Here is an 18152-nt window from a genome sequence, read left to right as displayed (position 1 = left end):
AAAAAAAAAAAAAAAAAAAAAAAAAAAAAAAAAATTCGAACCCTTTCTTCAGTCGTGATCGTGTCACGTGCTTGTGATCTGTTTATCTGTATCACGTGTGTGTGTGTGTGTGTGTATGACTAATTGCGTGGCATCTTTCTCTTTCTTTCTTATATATGATGATGCATATCAGTATCACATTTTATGCGTGCGTGCATGCGTTTGCGTGTCCTTTTTCTATATTCATTCTTTTTTTTCTTCATCTTCTCTCTCTCTCTCTCAGTTTTTTAATATTTAAACCTACCACGTGGAGTTCAAATAAATGCGTTCTGTAAGTATCTAAAAGTAAAAAAAAAGTACGATAAAAATGCACATAATGTATATTATTAATTTCTATAATATAAAAGAAAAAATATTTTCTTAGCTATTCGATTGACTACATATGGTGTTTTTTTTTAAAGCATTTATTTGACCACTCACGGTAGGAATAGATGTATAATATGTAATGTTAATTTTTTTTGTCTATTTCTTTTCTCTCTCTCTCTCTCACACACTCATTCCATTTAATTTCATTATTATCTCATCTCTCTTTCCCTTTCTATCTCATTTTATTATTGTTTCATCTCTTTTTCTTTCTCTCTCTCTCTCTCTCTCTCTCTTTATCTTACATTAGATGTTATTATTCGTTAGTGAATAGAAGAAGATAGAACGACCGGACAGGGCGCGTCTTCCTTTTATAGTCGAGAACGCGTATCTCTACGAAGTCACGTCAGTCATTCCTCGTGGATTATCTCGCTAGCATCTCGTTGACTTTATTTCCTACCTTCAGTGTTCAACTGTGTTTGCCCTTTAAGAAAGAAAGAGAAAGAGAGAGAGAAAGAGAGATAGATAGAGTTAGTCGCGCGTTTTCCTTGCTTTCAAACGTCTCGTCGATAAGTCTTTCTCTTTCTCTCATTCTCTCACTCTATCACTCTCTCTTTCTCTTTCTCTCTTTTTATCTATGTATCTCGTTCTGTTACCAACACCAGCATAGTCGTTGTTCCTTGCCCGTGTCGAGATAGGATTAACCCCTTCGATGCCAAGTTTTCTGACTGGCAAAGTGCCGCCACTGTTTCTCGATCTTCGACCACCGTCGAATACCTCCCCCTCGCCCCCCATATCCTCCCGCCGTTGATCTTTAAACCAAGTACGAAAATCACGACATCGTTTCGCACGATTCTTCTTTCTTTCTTTCTTTCCTTCTTACTTACTTACTTACTTACTTACTTTCAATCTGTTTTTCTTTTTATTTTCCTTTTCTTTTTAATTTTGTTCCTTCTTCAACAACCTGACACGGAGATAATTCAATCTCGACGTGTACCCATTTAGTTACGTTGATAACTTCCTATTACTCGTTGAATCGTTAAAGTAACATTCCAGTTTTTCTTTTTTATTTCTTGTTTCCCCTCCCCCCTCCCTTTTCCTCTTGTGTTACAGATTTTTTTCTTCTCTTCTCTCTCTCTTTTATTTTTTCTTTTTTTGATTTTTTGTTATACTTTTGTAAGGTAACGTTACGATCGTTCATCAGATTTGAGTGAATACATCGTTAACAGGATCGCACGCCTCTCTTGTAAAACATCCTTGGGTATATTTATTTCTAGCCACCTCATTAACTACCTTTCCTCTCCTGACTAGACTCACTTTGTCTTCTTCTTCTTCTTTTTCTATTTTTTCCTCTACTTTATCTACTTTTTATTCTTATTTTTATGATCTTTTTTTCTTTATTTAAATTGTATTTTCTACTTTTTTTTTTAAAAAAAATCGTTAAGCTTAATTGAAGATTCTCGAGCGACTACGTTGAACTAAAATCTCAATGAATACATACTTAAACGTATACTCACACTAACACGCGTCTATCATCTTCAAAACGTGTCACAAAAATACTGTTATATATATATATATATATCACTTCTTAAAAATCAACTAGAAAAATAAAAAAAAAATACAAGAAGAAGAAGAAGAAACATACGAAAATGGGATAAGAAATAATAAAAAAAAAAACAACGAGATAGGAAGTGAAACACGAAAGTCGCGTGTAAAAATTAAATAAATTAACGTTTAACGTGCTAAATTTACATAAAGAAAAAATAAGAAACGTATGTGACAAAAACGATATAAAAGAGGGAATAAAAAAATGAGAAATAAAGATAAGGAAGAAGGAAACGAAGGCATATATGTATATATATATATAGATATAAAAATAAAATAAATCTCTCTCGATGAGAATTTACGTGAGTTGAATAATTAACACTTCGTGAAACCAAAAAAAAAAGGAAAAAGAAAAAAAAGAAATCAAAAGTGAAATGATCGATAGATCGATAGATCGGTTAAAATTGGTTAAAATCGGTTGTAAATATAAGAGTCACGTAGGATGAGAAACCGGTTAGGAACGTTAGACGCATCTCGTGTCTCTTAGAAAATGTTTCTTCGTCTCCGGGTTCGGATCCTTTCAATGATCTAGCTAAACGGATCGATAGATCGATTCTCTCTCCCCCCTCCTTCCACCACAGCCTCGTGTATTTGCTCTTTACAATGAAAGAAAAATAAATTTAATCGTGGATCACATTGTTGGTTGATCGCGTCTCACAATTCGATCAATCTCGATTGGCTATTCTATTTTATTTTATTCTATTCTATTCAATTCTATTCTATTTTATTTATCACGAAAGGAATGTTCATTGTCATTGGTTTAATATTTCACATAGCAAAAGGGTAGTAATGGTGGTGGTTAATGGGTGGGTGGGTCAGATAATGTCAAAAAGGGATAAATATCTGTACTGAAGGGTTAAGGATTTTTTGTTTTATCATACAAGATATCTAATTAAAAAAGATAATATTTCCTATTCGTTCTTATACTTTTATCTTTCGTCTCATTTTTCTTGTATCCTTTTTCTTTATCTTTATTTTCTCGTTTAATATCAATGACACCTTTTTTTAAGGGGTTACATGGGTTTGGGACTTTCAAAAAAATTTTTTTTTTTTTATCTTTTTAAATACTACAGCTCATCTAGAATATTGTATTCAATTTTGAAGTCGATAGGAGTAGTAGTTTTAAAGATAGAGCCTTGGGAAGTTCCACTCTTTAATGGCTCTTATACCAGCACTCAAATCTTTAAACGCGTTTTTCTCAAAACGCTTTTTCTAAAGTCGGTTGACAAGATTTCTCGAAAACTATTTAATCGATTTTAATGAAATTTGCTACACGTCTTCGTGATACTATTGACAAGGACATGGACGAAGGATTTTCGTTTTTTTTATAAAATCGAATTTGAAGAAACCAAAATGTGGTGCAAATTGTAGCGAAATTTGAATGTTCTTGCTAAAAACGTTGCCAAAAATCCAAATTTCAATTTTTTTCGTTTTTTTTCGTCCAGTTTCTAGTTTTAAGTATTCACTAAAAGACCCTATTTTTACAACAGAAAAACCCCCACCGTTTGTAAGTTCTGCTGTCAACGCGAAAACACTTTTTTTCGGTGGGGTCACCGGAAATGACGTCGCAATGGCTGAGTTTAAAATATTTTTCAACGAAAATTTTAGAAAATGTTCTTTAAATATGTATCTTAAATGCTATAAAAAGTTTGAATAAGAATTCCATTTTTTATATAGAAAAAAAAATTGTTGAAAATATGCTATTTTTTCCCGGTGTAAACCCATGTAACCCCTTAATGTTATTTAAATATCACGAGATGACGATTAAAAATGTACACGTAAATGAATTTCAGTTGTAGTATTGGATCGAGAAAAGAAGAAAAATGGTGGGTGTAGGGGTTTAGGGGAGGTTAGGGGGAGGAGGAAGAGGATATTGGAAAATATTATATTGCGAAAAATGCCGAGAACGAGAGCCGAGATATTGCTGGACATGTACGGACACGCATCCTATGGAATTTCTCGTGCATACGTGATGTAAGTCATCGGTAATTAGATATTGAACATTAATGCGAGATCCTTAGTTATTTGCATGCTGTATCTAGCTACGGGGTAATTAGAAATGTACGGTAAACTTTATACGGTGTTACTATATATAGTATATAGTATAGTTACGTAGAACGAATATATGTTTAATTAAAAATCATTCGACGAGTTAAACGACATGTTTGATCGTTAATAAACCACTACTCACGTGTATTTCATATATATATATATATATGTGTACATATATGTGAATATCTATTTTGAATAGTATGTTTGTATAAGGTTCGAAATGTGATCCTTTGTAAATGTTCAACGTTTTAAACGTTCTTTGAAACTTAATGATGCTTTTAGATCGATGAACTATTTATATTCTCGATACTATCTCGTTATCTATCAATATATCACGTAGTTCGTGACGATCGTTAATCATAGTATTGCGATATGAATCTATTGATCGATATTACGGACGAGGAAATACGTATTATTATTGGCTTGGTCTTAAAGTATGATTGGAATTTTTTTACTGTAAAAAAAGAAAAAGTATAAAAAAAATGTTAGGAGTGTTTTGTTTAGTTTTAGAATTGAAAATAATTCGTAAAGTTATTCTTTCCATTATTTTTTCTTTATATAAAAAAAAACTCCAATGGATAATACAATATTGTTCGTTAGATTATTTAGTAAAAATTTGTGATGAAAAATAATAATATTAATTGTCAAGTTAAATTTTAAAAATAATTACAAATCTATTATGTGACTTTTACATATAGGCCGATCGAATATTATTTTATATTACCATGTATACAATTTTCTTTACTAACGCCGTATATATCCGGCATCAATCTATAATGACCCATTTTATATGTAAATGTAATTAAATATTAAAATAAAAAAAAAGTATCATTCGTTGGAACAAACTGTTTTTCCATCTGACACAAATTTTGATTTAACCGTTTTAGGGAAAACAAAAAACAAAATCTTCTCACAAAAGATGAAAGAAGAACGTACGTAAATCCGTTAAAAGGGTTTTAAAGGGACGCGTGGGTAGCAAATACAACTTTGTCGATAAGATGAGAAAAATAAACTTTACGATTACATTTATGTATCTTTTTAACAACTAGTCGTTGTCGTAGTTGTCATCGTTGTCGTTGTAATTGTAAAAAAAATATTAACATAAGATATAGAAAAAGATAGAGAAGATACTCTTGGCGAATTAATTTCACGTGAACAATTTATCGTGAAATCTCGTATGACCCGGTGTAGAAAAGAGAAAGAGAAAGATAAAGATAGATTATAAAAGCTGTTAAAGCACGTACATAAGTCGAAGGGACAATTTCCCGTTCGCGAGGAAGATGGCTATGCCAGTCAGTCCCTTCTTGGTAATTAGACCCTCGATAGATGCCAACCCAGAGGCATACTTTACGATCTTGCCTTTAGATCGAAGTACCTTCGATGTCTGGAATGTCGACCGAGCCATTTGCGAACCCTTCTTCTTCATTCGTTCATTCTCAAGAAAGAAAGAAAGTGTGCGTATGTATGTATGTGTGTGTGAGAGAGAGAGAAAGAGAGAGATAGAATACTTTTTGCATCCTCGATGATAAAATAATAATAGTCCTCGTTGATCGTGAGATTGACAAATACGAGACGGAATATATTTCAAAGCTTTTATTATCTTTCAAAATGAATATTATCGTCTAACGATTTCAAACAAATTGCTTTTTCACGCGATTCATTTAAATGATTTACTTCATTTAATTCTTATGATACACACGTATAATTATTGTTCGTAAAGTAAAATTCACAGGAAAAATGGGGGTAGGTAGGGAAGGATGAAAGATTCTTGATAGATTTTTTTTTTATTAAGTTAAACTTCTCTTTTGAGAGAGAGAGAGAGAGGTGTTGATTGGTTAATTAATATATTCTCAAATCAATATTTGTAATTTAAAGCTTTTTTTTTTTTTAATTATCATAAATGTATATTTTATATCTTTATGTTAAACTATCTTTAAAGTATTATTTAGATAATTAATAATATTGTCAAATTTTTAAATTCATAACGCATTAAAAGTTTATTTAATATTATATTATAATTTTATTAATTAAACTCTCCTCTCATTTCTCTCTTGCTATCGTAAATCTTATATTATTAATTACATTATATCAATGTTTAAAAAGATAAACATTGTGAAACGAATACAAATTATAAAAAGAAGAAAAGAAAAGAAATAAAAAAAAAGAAATTAAATTAATTTCGTTCCAGTTCCAATATTGATTCATAAAATGAATTAGTATCGATTTCTGTTCTCGTTTCACTTTTTACATCCCGCGTTATAATTTATATACAAACTCGTTTGAATATTTTTCGTATGTGTATGTATACGTGCATGTGTGTCTAACTTTCTCATTCATTCATTCATTCTCGTATCATATAAAACAAATCTATAAAATAATAAACAAAAAATACTGGGATCGATTAAAGAAAAAAAAAAGAAGATACAACCAAAGGGAGGAAATTAGAAGTTTCCCTTATAGATCAAGTGTTACGTAATGTTCGGTAATTAGGGTTCTGTTATATTAAAAATGGTTTAGAAACGAAAGGAAAAAAATAATACAAAAAGGTAAGATATACCTAAACGTATGTTTTACGAGCTTCCCTTTCGTCGAGTTGTTTTGCTCGAGGCAAACGATGACTTGTTTTATAAAACACAAAAAAATGAAAAATAAATAAACGACGAAGAAAGAAAAAAGAGAAAAAATACAAAATAAAAAATAAAAAAAAAAATGAAAGAGTAAAAGATAGGAAGGAAGGAAGGAAGGTACTACTTCAGAATATTGGCTCGATAGTTCGATACTAATACCAATACGTACCTTTGGATATATACGAGATCAGGATGACGCTTCGTGCAAAGGTAAAACGTTGTAATTAAATCCCTGCGCGATCGGTGTGCAAGTTAAAACAACAACAAAAAAATACGGTTGCTCGGTTGGTGTTTGGTATGTTTTGCTCGTTTGCTTGAATGAGTTCTTGTTGCTTGAATGAATCCTGTTGGCTGGTTGGTTGGTTGCTTGTTTGCTTGTTTGCTTGCGAGTGCCAAGAAATCTTTCTAACCGTTGTAATAAAACGAACACCAAGTTGAATAATTCACGCTTCGAGTTTTCAGATAATCCATCAATGAAATGTGCATCATGATTTATTAACTCTCTAAGGAACTTTTCGTTTCGTTTGTTTATCATCTAACTGATCTATTAAATTGTTTTTTTTTTCTTCTTCTTTTTCTCTATTAAAAAACCTACGATATTTATAAATACGTGTTAGTAGGTAAATGTCTAATGGTAAATCACATTTCTTACATGAAGAATCATTATATTATATTAGAAAATCATTACTTATAATCATTTCATATTATATTATTATATTATTTTTCTTACGTATATATATATACGAAAGACGAAACAAATTATCATCATTCGTGAGCCAATGTGTGTTGTTTCAAGTCGCGCCTATTTTTTGTTCTATCTTTTTTATTTTATTTTTTGTTTTCGGTTTACCTTCGAGAAGGTAGATATTTTTTTTAATAATAAATTTTTAATAATTTTTAATTTTTTAATAATAAATTAAAAAAAAAAAAAAAGGGTTTATACTTTCTTGACAATCATAATTCTTATAATAGCTTTATCGATCGATAAGAATAATGTCATGCAGCATCTTTTTTCTCATCGTTCGGAATAATCCAATTTACGAATCCGTCTATGGCTATCGCGTAAATGCATCTGACGTGTCTGTTGCACAAATTGGATCGTTGAAATTGATTATTTTGACGGATGTACTTTATTTCGAAATTTTATCAAGCCGATCGTACGGTGTCGTCTCGTAATCTAGTTTTCTCTCTTTCTCTTTCTCTCTCATACACACATACATTCTTTCTATCTTTTAACATAGCTCATTTAAAATTCCTTCTAACTGTTACGAAGCGAAAGACGTATTTAGCTCGCTACGGTCGTTAGAAGCTCGCTGAACTTCATTAGTCACTGTCATCCGGTGGCCGTGCTAAGTTCACGACGAAAGATCCTATAAATATGCGAAGGGATACTTATATACACGCACGTATACATATACGCGCGCACACATTCATTCTCGGGTCCAGCTTTCACGCTCTTTACCCTTTTAAATATGCTACGACAAGAAATGCTTATGATTATTTACACGTTTCTTAGACACTCGAAACACTCTAATTTGAATTCTTGAAAAAAAAAAGAAAAAAAAAAACAAGACAAACCAATAATTTTTATTAAATTACAATAAATAATTTGATTCAACCGTAGAACAAGCCAAGATAGTCTCGTTTGTATTTCCAAAAAAGCAACAAATAAACGAACGCACAATTTAATTTTTTAGAATAATAATTTTTCACATAAAATATACACGATATTTATTATATTTTATTATATAATATTTATTTATATTATTTATAATATAATAATAATATAATTTTTTTACATTAAAATCATCCTAATAATTTTCAATTCAATTAAGTATCCCGTGTATCAACGAGTTAATTAACAAATATAATTATACATCGAATAAAATAAGAGAATTTGATTGACAGTCATTGGTGGTTAATCTCAAATCCATTATTCGTGTCATTATAATTTCACATAATTTTTTCTTATTGTTCTTCTTCTTCTTCTTTTATTCTTGTTCAAACTTTTATTAGCACATACATACATATACATATACGTAAGTGGTATGATCGTATATAGAATAGTGATCTGGGCGGTGCCAGGTTTTATGCAGGACTTTAAAGTACGGAACATTAAGCATTTAAAGTTATTCAAATTAGCAATAAAGTTTGCGATGCGTAACTGAGCATGAAATGAATGCTGAACGTTTCAAGGGATGTTCGGTTAACATATATAAACACACACACATATATATATACATGATAAAAACGCGTAAAGGTTATTGAACACTAAAAATAATCTTTTATTTTTATTATTCTTCTTTTTCTACAAACTTTTCATTCGGTAGTTACTTTCTTGTCGAAAAAAAATCAAATTTCGATTACGTTAACGTTTATACTAACTCGTTAGCATGAACAATTTGTCCCTTTCGAGTATTTATTAAAACCTACCCCTCCCCAAGTCCCCCACCCATTCAGTTCCCCCAACAAAGTTTTCGTTGTTTTAAATATTTCCTTTTAAAGAGACAAACCGAATTAGGGTATACTTAAGATCGAAGGAATCATCCTTACCGACAACTAGTTAAACCCCCACCCACCCTTTCACCTCTCTCTTTTATTTTTCTTAAGGGTTGTTTTCCTTTTTATTGTTTTTGTTTTTGTTTTATTGCTACGACTTTGGTGGACTCCAAAGGTAGAAAAGGGCGTCCATTGTTTCAAGAAAACAATGGCCCCGTGTATCATTGTTTCCTTTTATAAGTGTATCATCCTTCTCTTTCTTTCTTTCTTTCTTTAGTTCTCTTGTGATCTTGTCACGCCTTCTTTTTACCCTCCTCCTACTATAACGATGCTTCAAACATAAAAGTAAGAGAGAGATAGAAAATAAATAGATAGGAAGGGAAAATCTAACGTAAGAGATATAAAAATAATAAAAAAACCAATCAAACGAGTATACTTGCATGTATTCAACTATGTTTCTATGTATATGTGTGTGTGTAATGTGGATTTATGCATGCGAGTAATATTCTTTGTGAAATCAATGAGAGAATTACTTTTAACAGCCATGATAATTATAACTAACCGTTCACAACTGTTAACAACTTTTGTTAACGAACGAATAGTATTTAATTTAAATTGACGTCCGTTTGACATGGTTGTGTGTGTGTGTGTGTTGGCTTATGCATACGCGTCAAATGTCTGTAACATGTTAAAAATCATTTTTTAAAAGAATTATTATATAATATTCTCATCGAGCTGACGATTAATAATTTTATATTTCATTTTGTACAATGTAATATTACTTGAACTGTTTCTTTATATTCCTTTTTTTTCTATTTAATTATAAGAATTATACGAGTGTAATTCTTTATATACGTGGATAGAATTAAAATGTATTATCGGATAGATGAAATGTGAAACATAACGTTTATTTTTTATATCATCGTATTGAAATAATTTTTATTTATAATTATACGTATATTTGATATTACATTTATTAAAATGAAAAAAAAACAAAAATAATAGAGAAAAATTCAATTCAATTAAAATTATTGTAAATCTTTTTCGAATTTTCGCATATTACTATTCTGATTTAATGTACCTAATTGATTAATTAGTATCTTTTTTTTCTTTTTTTGGAAATTTGCATTCAGGTGCATGAGTGGAATGGCAGAAAAGTTACGTGAAGCTTGCGTACGCGGCGAGGCCGAACGTGTTGCACGTTTTCTCGGCGAGGGAATAAAACCATTGCCAGATGAGGTGAGTTATAATTCGATTTATTTCTATTCAAAACTTTCTCCAAAAAACAATTCTTTCCAATATTATTTATTTATTTTTGATGATATAGGTTCATAGGGAACTTGGACATGAAAAGAAGTAGAACTTAATTTAATTATTATTTATTTATATTTTATTTTTATTATATATCGAATTTTTGAAAAAAGTCGAAATGTTCTATCATTATTGTTTAATGCTACAATAATTGTTTATTATTTTTTTTAACTCATCACAATAATTGTCTTTATTTTAAACAACAAAAAGTTATGTTAACGATTGAAATAAAATAATTCAAATAATATAAAAATTAATAACATTTTAGATAATTAATAAAATTTATATAAAGAGCACAAACGAAAGTTGAGATTTTCTATTTTATTATATGAAAAATATGTCAGTTAAATATTATGCAATTCATTAGAAGGATAATACTTTTACGTAACAAACGTACAGTACATATGCACCACCATGATGATGACTTTTATATCATCGAAAGATGTGTCGGCTTAAGATCAAAGCTTTCAAAAACCATGACAAGCTTATATTCAACGTACATTAAAATCGATATTCACGTACGGAAAATCGTATCTTCCTTTATTATGATTTTTTAATCTAATCCATTAATTAATGATCATATTATTTATTATAATCATTAATCGAATTTATATCTTTTAAGATATATTTGTTAGACAGTATTCTGATACATTCATTATTCGTAATTTATAATGTGAAATCTTCGTTATAATTTATTTCTTATTTTTTTTAAATTTGTTACTAAGCAAATATTTGTTTAACGTTATAGTAATTGGCTATTAGTTTGTTTAAAATATTAAAAAGAAAAACAAGTTCTCTAGATAATAATTAAAATTTAAATCGAGCAAATACCATGCAACTCAATAAACAATAACCATAATAACGATTTATTATAATTATATTAAAATTCGATAATTATACAAATTTATATTTTAAAAACAATCACCAATATAAGTATAATCACATCGAAATAATTATTATCTCGATGAGTCAAACATAGATAAAAAGAAAAAGGAAAGAAAATAAATTATATAAAATTATTTTATTTAAAAAAAAAAAATAGAAACAAAAATACCCGTAATATCGTTTATTTTCTTATCCAATTAAATGTGATTTGGATCAAGGCCATTGACACTTGTATCGGGTTCTTAAAACATGAGGGTACGTGTAATAAATACGTCGAAGGGCAAAATGAAGGAGAAGGGCTTGAAGTTACATATACATATATACACAACGTTGTCGGTTAACTCGTGTTACTCGATTCCGTGTTCGGCTAATTAAGGATTGCATCCTGTCCGATCTTGGGAAATTTGCGCGAGCATACAAACTCAAATATCGATAGCTATTAATTACAACGCTAATTGATCCGTCGATGAGATTAATATAACGTGCTGGCTTTAAAAAAAAAAGAAAGAGAAGGAAAAAAACAACAAGAAAAATAGAATTTTTCTCTCTCAAATTACTTTCAACAACGTAACGTGCAAAGAAAAATATTACTTTTAATCAAAATTTATATATTATGTTTCGAACAATTCGAATAATTTCAATCGTTTGTTTATTTTTTCTTTTTACACACGTTTGCTTTCTCGCAAAGCTTTGAAATATCTCTAAAATTAAACTGACACGTTATCCACTGTGAAAGTTCTTTTGTTAAATGTTGTTTATATGACTTACCGAAGGTTGCGCATGTGTATAACGAGAATAATATTCGTAATAAATAGAGAATTTTCTCCTTATTTGAATAGTCATATAAACAACATTGAATAAAAGTACTTTCATAGAGTAGAAACGTGTCAGTTTATTGTTTGATTTCGAAGAGAAAAGTACGTTTTAAACTTGTATTACGTGCTTTTGAATTATAACACACATTTTCTTCGATTAATTAACAATTGTTTAAGGTATGTCACATTCTCATTTATTATTTCATAAAAAAAGAAGACATATATACACACAATATACACACACATATATACACACAATGTTGTTAATCCTTTGCCGTACTTTGACGAGTCTAACTCGTGATGACAATTTTGAATATCACGAATCACACTCGTGAAAATAAATACGTGATAAACATTCACAAATTTCATCGACAAAAATTGTAAATGCGAGAGGAACTGTGAATGGGTTAAAAAATAGAGAAATATTAAATCCTAATATTTAAATACTTTTTATATACATTTTAATGTGTTTTTTTCTTTTTTTTTGTATTCAGAATGGAAGAAGTCCTTTGCTATTGGCTGCAGCACTCGGACATACCGACGTTTGCAACGCCCTTCTGCTTCGTGAAACTGAAGTTAATGTTGCTGACTCGGTGAGTGTGTGATATTATAATAATATAACATTAAAATTATAAAAAATGAATTTGTTTGTTTGTTTCAATATTACGAAGATTTTTCAGATCATTGATCCATTTTTTTTATCGAAATCATGAAACGTTGAAAGTATTATACATCGATCCTTTTAAAAGTAGAAGAAAAATCCAACAAAAAATTAGAAAAATAATTTAGAAATAATAAATAGGAAGGGAGGGAACTAGTTTTTAATTATTCTATCGATCGGGGTTTTACGACCGACGATAAGTTATTTTTTGTTTGTTTTTTATTGTTTTCTTTGTGAAGAAAGGAAAAGGGAGAGAAGGGTGGAACTAGGGGGAAAGTTGTGTTGACGAGAGGTTGATTATGAAAAATGTGGGGCCCGTAGATTAAGAAATTAATTGCTATAGACGACGTCGTTTAATATACACAACGAACTACCTGATTGGCTTATTTTCTTCTTTGATATATATGATACGTATTTTCTCTTACGTATATAATAAGTATTAAACCTATTTTTTTTTTTTTTTTTTTTATATAGAAAATTAATATCAAACTAGGTACTTGAAAAATACGCGAACCGATAATCACTTGGCTTTTTTTTTTTTGTTGGTATAAATAAATAATTGATTTTATATTTTACAGAAATACATCTATTGAATATTAAACGATTGTTATTTTTAAAATATATTATTTCTTTTATCTTGTAACATTTTAAGATAATTATTTAATTTGGATTCTAAAATTAATAATAACAGGAATATTAATAAAAAAAGTTTTAAAATTAGACAGGGTTTATATTGATTTAAATTATATTTTAATTTATCCATCTAATTTCATATGTTATTATAGATAATATTATAGATAATATCGAATTTCTAGATCCAATTTTTTTTGTATTTTTTTTGTTTTAAGTAAAATTGTCATCGCGGATCGTAGAAATTACGTAGGAACGTTTTACAATAATTTAACGTAAAATGTCATCGTGTACGCGAAAACAACAAGACAACCGTTTCAACGGTGCAACAAATTTTTTTCCTATTTGTTGTTTTTACCAACGAGAGAAAGAGAGAGAGAGAGAGAGAGAGAGAGAGTAAACGCATCGAAAGATTTATCTCCGTGTTTGTTGCACCTAAGTAGCCGGAAGCCAATGCTCCATTTGTTTTGCCAAGTAGAAAAAGAAAAAGTAGAATATAAAGAAGAAGAAGAAGAAGAAGTTGTATTTATTTGATTTTATTTCGTATCTCTTTCCATTCCTTTCCTTTCCTTTTCAAGTAAAAGAACAACCAGTTTTACATACGTAATTACGACTACTCTTGGAGAATTTCTCTATCATTTTCTTTTTCCTACTTTTTTACTTTATTTATTTCCTTCTTTTTCTTTTTTTTTTTCGTTTCACAACAGTCAGTTATCTGAACGAATGATAAATCCTTCTTAGGTGACATTTTCTTTACCTCGAAGAACATTTCGAATTAATTGTGAGGAAATGAAATTGAAATTGTTAATGAAAATAATTGGAACAATGGGATGAACAAAAATATTAATTAACGATATAATCATAGCAATTATTGATTATAAAAAATAAGATAGATAAAAATAAAGTAATAAATTATTAAGTTTAATTATTATATATAATTTTGATGAGATTATGAATTATAAATTAAGAATTATCTAACATAAGAAGTAAGTTAATATCTCGTTCTTAAATTTACGTACCATTTATTCGAATGAATTAAAATGATAAATATTTTATTTGATCTCTCAGATATATATATTTGATATATTAGTGAAAACAAAACATTTATTTAATTATAAATATTATTCTTCACTCCCCCCCCCTCCCCCAATTATACACGAAATCATTTTAATTGATAGAAAGTATTAATTTTCGTCGTTATTTATTTATTAATAACATATCTTTCGCATTACGATATTAATGTAGCAAAAGAAACAACGAAAAGTAAGTATATAACCCCAGTAACGAAATAGAAAAAAAAAAAAGAAGAAGAAGAAGGAAAAGATTACTATGTGACAAAATCTACATGGCGTAAAGTTAACACACACATTCAACGTTTTATTATTATTATTATTAATATTTTGTAAAGTACGCTTGGTGTACGCAATATACAATTTTTTTTTTGTTTTTAAACGACTAGTAGTAATTATCTTCGATACACTTTAACGATTTGTTTCGATGTATATGTAAACGAAAGAGTGCATAAAAGAGAGAGAGAGAGAGAGGGAGAGTATATGAGAGGGTTGATATCAAAAGTGGTGGACGGAATGCGTTACTATAAATTCCAGAACGCAAAAAGCAAAGGTCCGATATTAAAGTGAACGCAAAGCTAACATTTTTTTTCACTTCGTTAACGTTTCTCGTACCCGTAATTACACGATAATTACATCTTTCGGGTATTCATTACTCAGTATAATCGTATTGCTATATTACAGTACTGACACGTAGAACGGCCCACCGATGGATATGACTTATCGACCAATTCCAACTTAAAGGACCGTCCACGCAACTCACATCTTTTTTTTTTTTTTCTTTTTTTCATTCTTTCTCTCTTTCTCTTTCTCTCATCGTTCTTCTCTTTCTTATATTTTCTACATAACATTTTATTAAAGTCACTTTTATATTGCATTAAATATTTGTATGCATCTATGTCGAGTGTGATTCGACATGAATTTTTATCTCGAGATGTAATATATCGTATATTTGAAAATTATTTTTTTTAAATACAGTACGATAATGTAGAAATAAAACGGACGGATTATTTATTAAATATTGTATTTGTTTCTTTTCTTCTATTTATCTCTATTTATATTATATTGTATTATTTTATAGTTAAAGTAAATTTTCAAATGAAACATTTAAAAACGTTTGCGAAAATATAATTCGAAGTGGAAAGGTTTAAAACTATCTGTCTGTCATTTTCTCTTTTCTGTATTTTTACTTTTTTATTTATTATTAGATCCAATGGTTTCTAAAGTATAAGATATATTACAAAATGTTTACAATTGTATTTAATGCAAACAATTATTAATTCATACAATATTGTATCATTTTATTTTCCCATTGACGAATTCGAGTAATTTTTTAACTAACATCTTCTCACATTTATCTAATACCATTTTTAAAAAGTGTCAACGTCATTCAATTTTTATTTTTTTCCGAATGATTAATTAATTAACATTTATTAAACGAGCAATAACTCAGACGATAGCATAAACGTTAATTATTAGTGACTTTATTTTCGCATAAATAAATACTTTCGTCGCATAATACAAACAAACAAAAACAAAATAATAATAATAATAAAATATATGACAAAAAATTAGAGAAATATAACCGAGAAAAGACAATGGACTCGAAATGATTCGAGAAAAGCAATCAGGATCACTTTTTGCTTATCGATCAGTGCGATCTTTTCTTTCCCCACCCCCTACCTTCCCCCTTCCCCCTTCCTTCTTCCCCCATCCCTAAAGAAGATAAGTCGAGGTTTTGCATCAAGCATACAATACTTCCATTGCTATAACTGACTGACGTCCAATCTTCTTCTTTTTCTTCTTCTTGAACTCTTTCATTATTTCTTTCTATCCTTCGTACTTTCTCTTTCTCTTTCTCTCTTTCGTAAGTGCCACCCGCAGAAAACACGTTTGGTTAGATCCTGCCAGCGTGGGGTAAGAGCCCAAGTTCTTCCTAACGTTGGTACGAGTCTGCCTTTATTTAGAATCCTTGTAACGCACCGCTGGTGGTCAACGATTACTATACCCTTTCTTGAGCCCTTACTTTTTATTCGTATTCTTCTCATTGTTTAATTCTACCTTTCTCGCCTATTTAATCTATGCCAATGTCTTATCTTCACAAATTATTATACAATGTTATAAATGTAATTATATCTTTTATTAATTTGTTTAATGAATTTTTATTGATTTTATTTTGACGTTAAAGTATTGTCATATATTTGTATTTATTAATCTTTCCTTTTTCATGTATTTAATCAATGCCAAATTATTATACAATACTATAAGTATATTTATACCTTATTAGTTCGTATTATTACTTTGTCTAATGAATCTTTATTAATTTTATTTCAACGTCAAAATCCTTGACATATCATTGTACTTATTAGTCTTCCATTCTCGCCTATTTTAATTTATGCTAATATCTTATCTCCAAAACTATTATACCATACTACAAACATACTTATATCTTATTAATTCATAATATCAATTTGTCTAATGTAATTTTTGTCTAACTTATTTCGCCATGAAAATGTTGTTCATATCTTTGAAATTAATTTGACAATATATCGAAATTTCGTAATAAATTTATCGTATATTCATTTTCATATATTCTTTTCTCGCCATTCTATCGTTTCTCGAATATATGCTAATTATGTGAATGACAATCTTTTTTTTATACAGTTTATCGATAAATAACGCTATAAATATTTGGTTTTATTCGATAGAAGATTTTTATCTTAACACACTTCGTATCATTTACATTGATTATATTTACTTCTTTTTATTTTATTTTTATGTTGATAAACTTTACGAAAACTTTCACCAACGTGATCCGATTTAAAACCGTTCGAATCGAATCGAATCGAACTTAAACGATTTTTATCACGAAAATGACCTTTGTACTTTAAAAGAGAAGAAGTATAATATCGAGGATGATTGTAATATAGTTCGTGTGTCGTAAATGTTCCGTAAATTCTCCAAGAGACACGGATGAAACGTTTGTTACACGTTGTTACGATTCGGTTTACTCGAAGAAACAGAAAAGGTAACAAAGAAACTTCAATAAAAAAGAATGAAAGAATGAAAGAAAGAAAGAAAGAGATAAGTGTAATGTTCGAACGTTACGTCTACATCGGTAAAATTTATTGCAAACCTTGGCGAGATCTTTGAACCGACATATATATATATATATTTATGTATACGTCTACTATAATATTTATAACGTGTAAAATTTGTTGCCTATCCTTGAAACGTGAATTACAACATTTTCACGAGTACTCGTACGCATAGACAAAAAATAATCCAATTTATCTATCTTCTCGACTGACAAATACTTATTATATTATGCAAAATTTACGTAATAAAATAATAGATATGATACTTACAAAAAAATTAAATTAGACAAACAAACTGTAACAGATATACGAAATAAACGATTAAAAACGTTTGAAATGAAATCGAATTATAATTAAAAATATTATTTGCAAAATCATATTTGCAAAATCATATTTGCAAAATCATATATGCAAAATCATATATATTAGTGCGATTTTAAATATCGTTATTGGTGGTGTTAAGAAAATCTGATCAAAATACAAAGTAGATAATTACAAATTATTATATTACACAATTGTATTATAGAAAATTTAAACGAATGAGAAAAATGTCATTT

General features: G+C 29.0%; 1 protein-coding gene across 1 annotated transcript in view; it reads left to right on the top strand.

Annotated features, from left to right (window-relative positions):
- The window catches only part of LOC106785631 (ankyrin repeat domain-containing protein 6), a 152739-nt gene that overhangs the window by 36280 nt on the left and 98307 nt on the right, over window positions 1-18152 (top strand). The window contains exons 2-3 of the mRNA XM_014746259.1: window positions 10259-10364; window positions 12631-12729. Coding sequence (XP_014601745.1) covers window positions 10259-10364; window positions 12631-12729 — 205 coding nt within the window. The remainder of the gene's footprint in view (window positions 1-10258; window positions 10365-12630; window positions 12730-18152) is intronic.

Source organism: Polistes canadensis, unplaced genomic scaffold, assembly GCF_001313835.1.
Source record: "Polistes canadensis isolate GaletaPanama2010 unplaced genomic scaffold, ASM131383v1 scaffold_53, whole genome shotgun sequence".
NCBI classification, from domain to species: domain Eukaryota; kingdom Metazoa; phylum Arthropoda; class Insecta; order Hymenoptera; family Vespidae; genus Polistes; species Polistes canadensis.
This window is presented reverse-complemented; position numbering and strand designations above follow the sequence as displayed.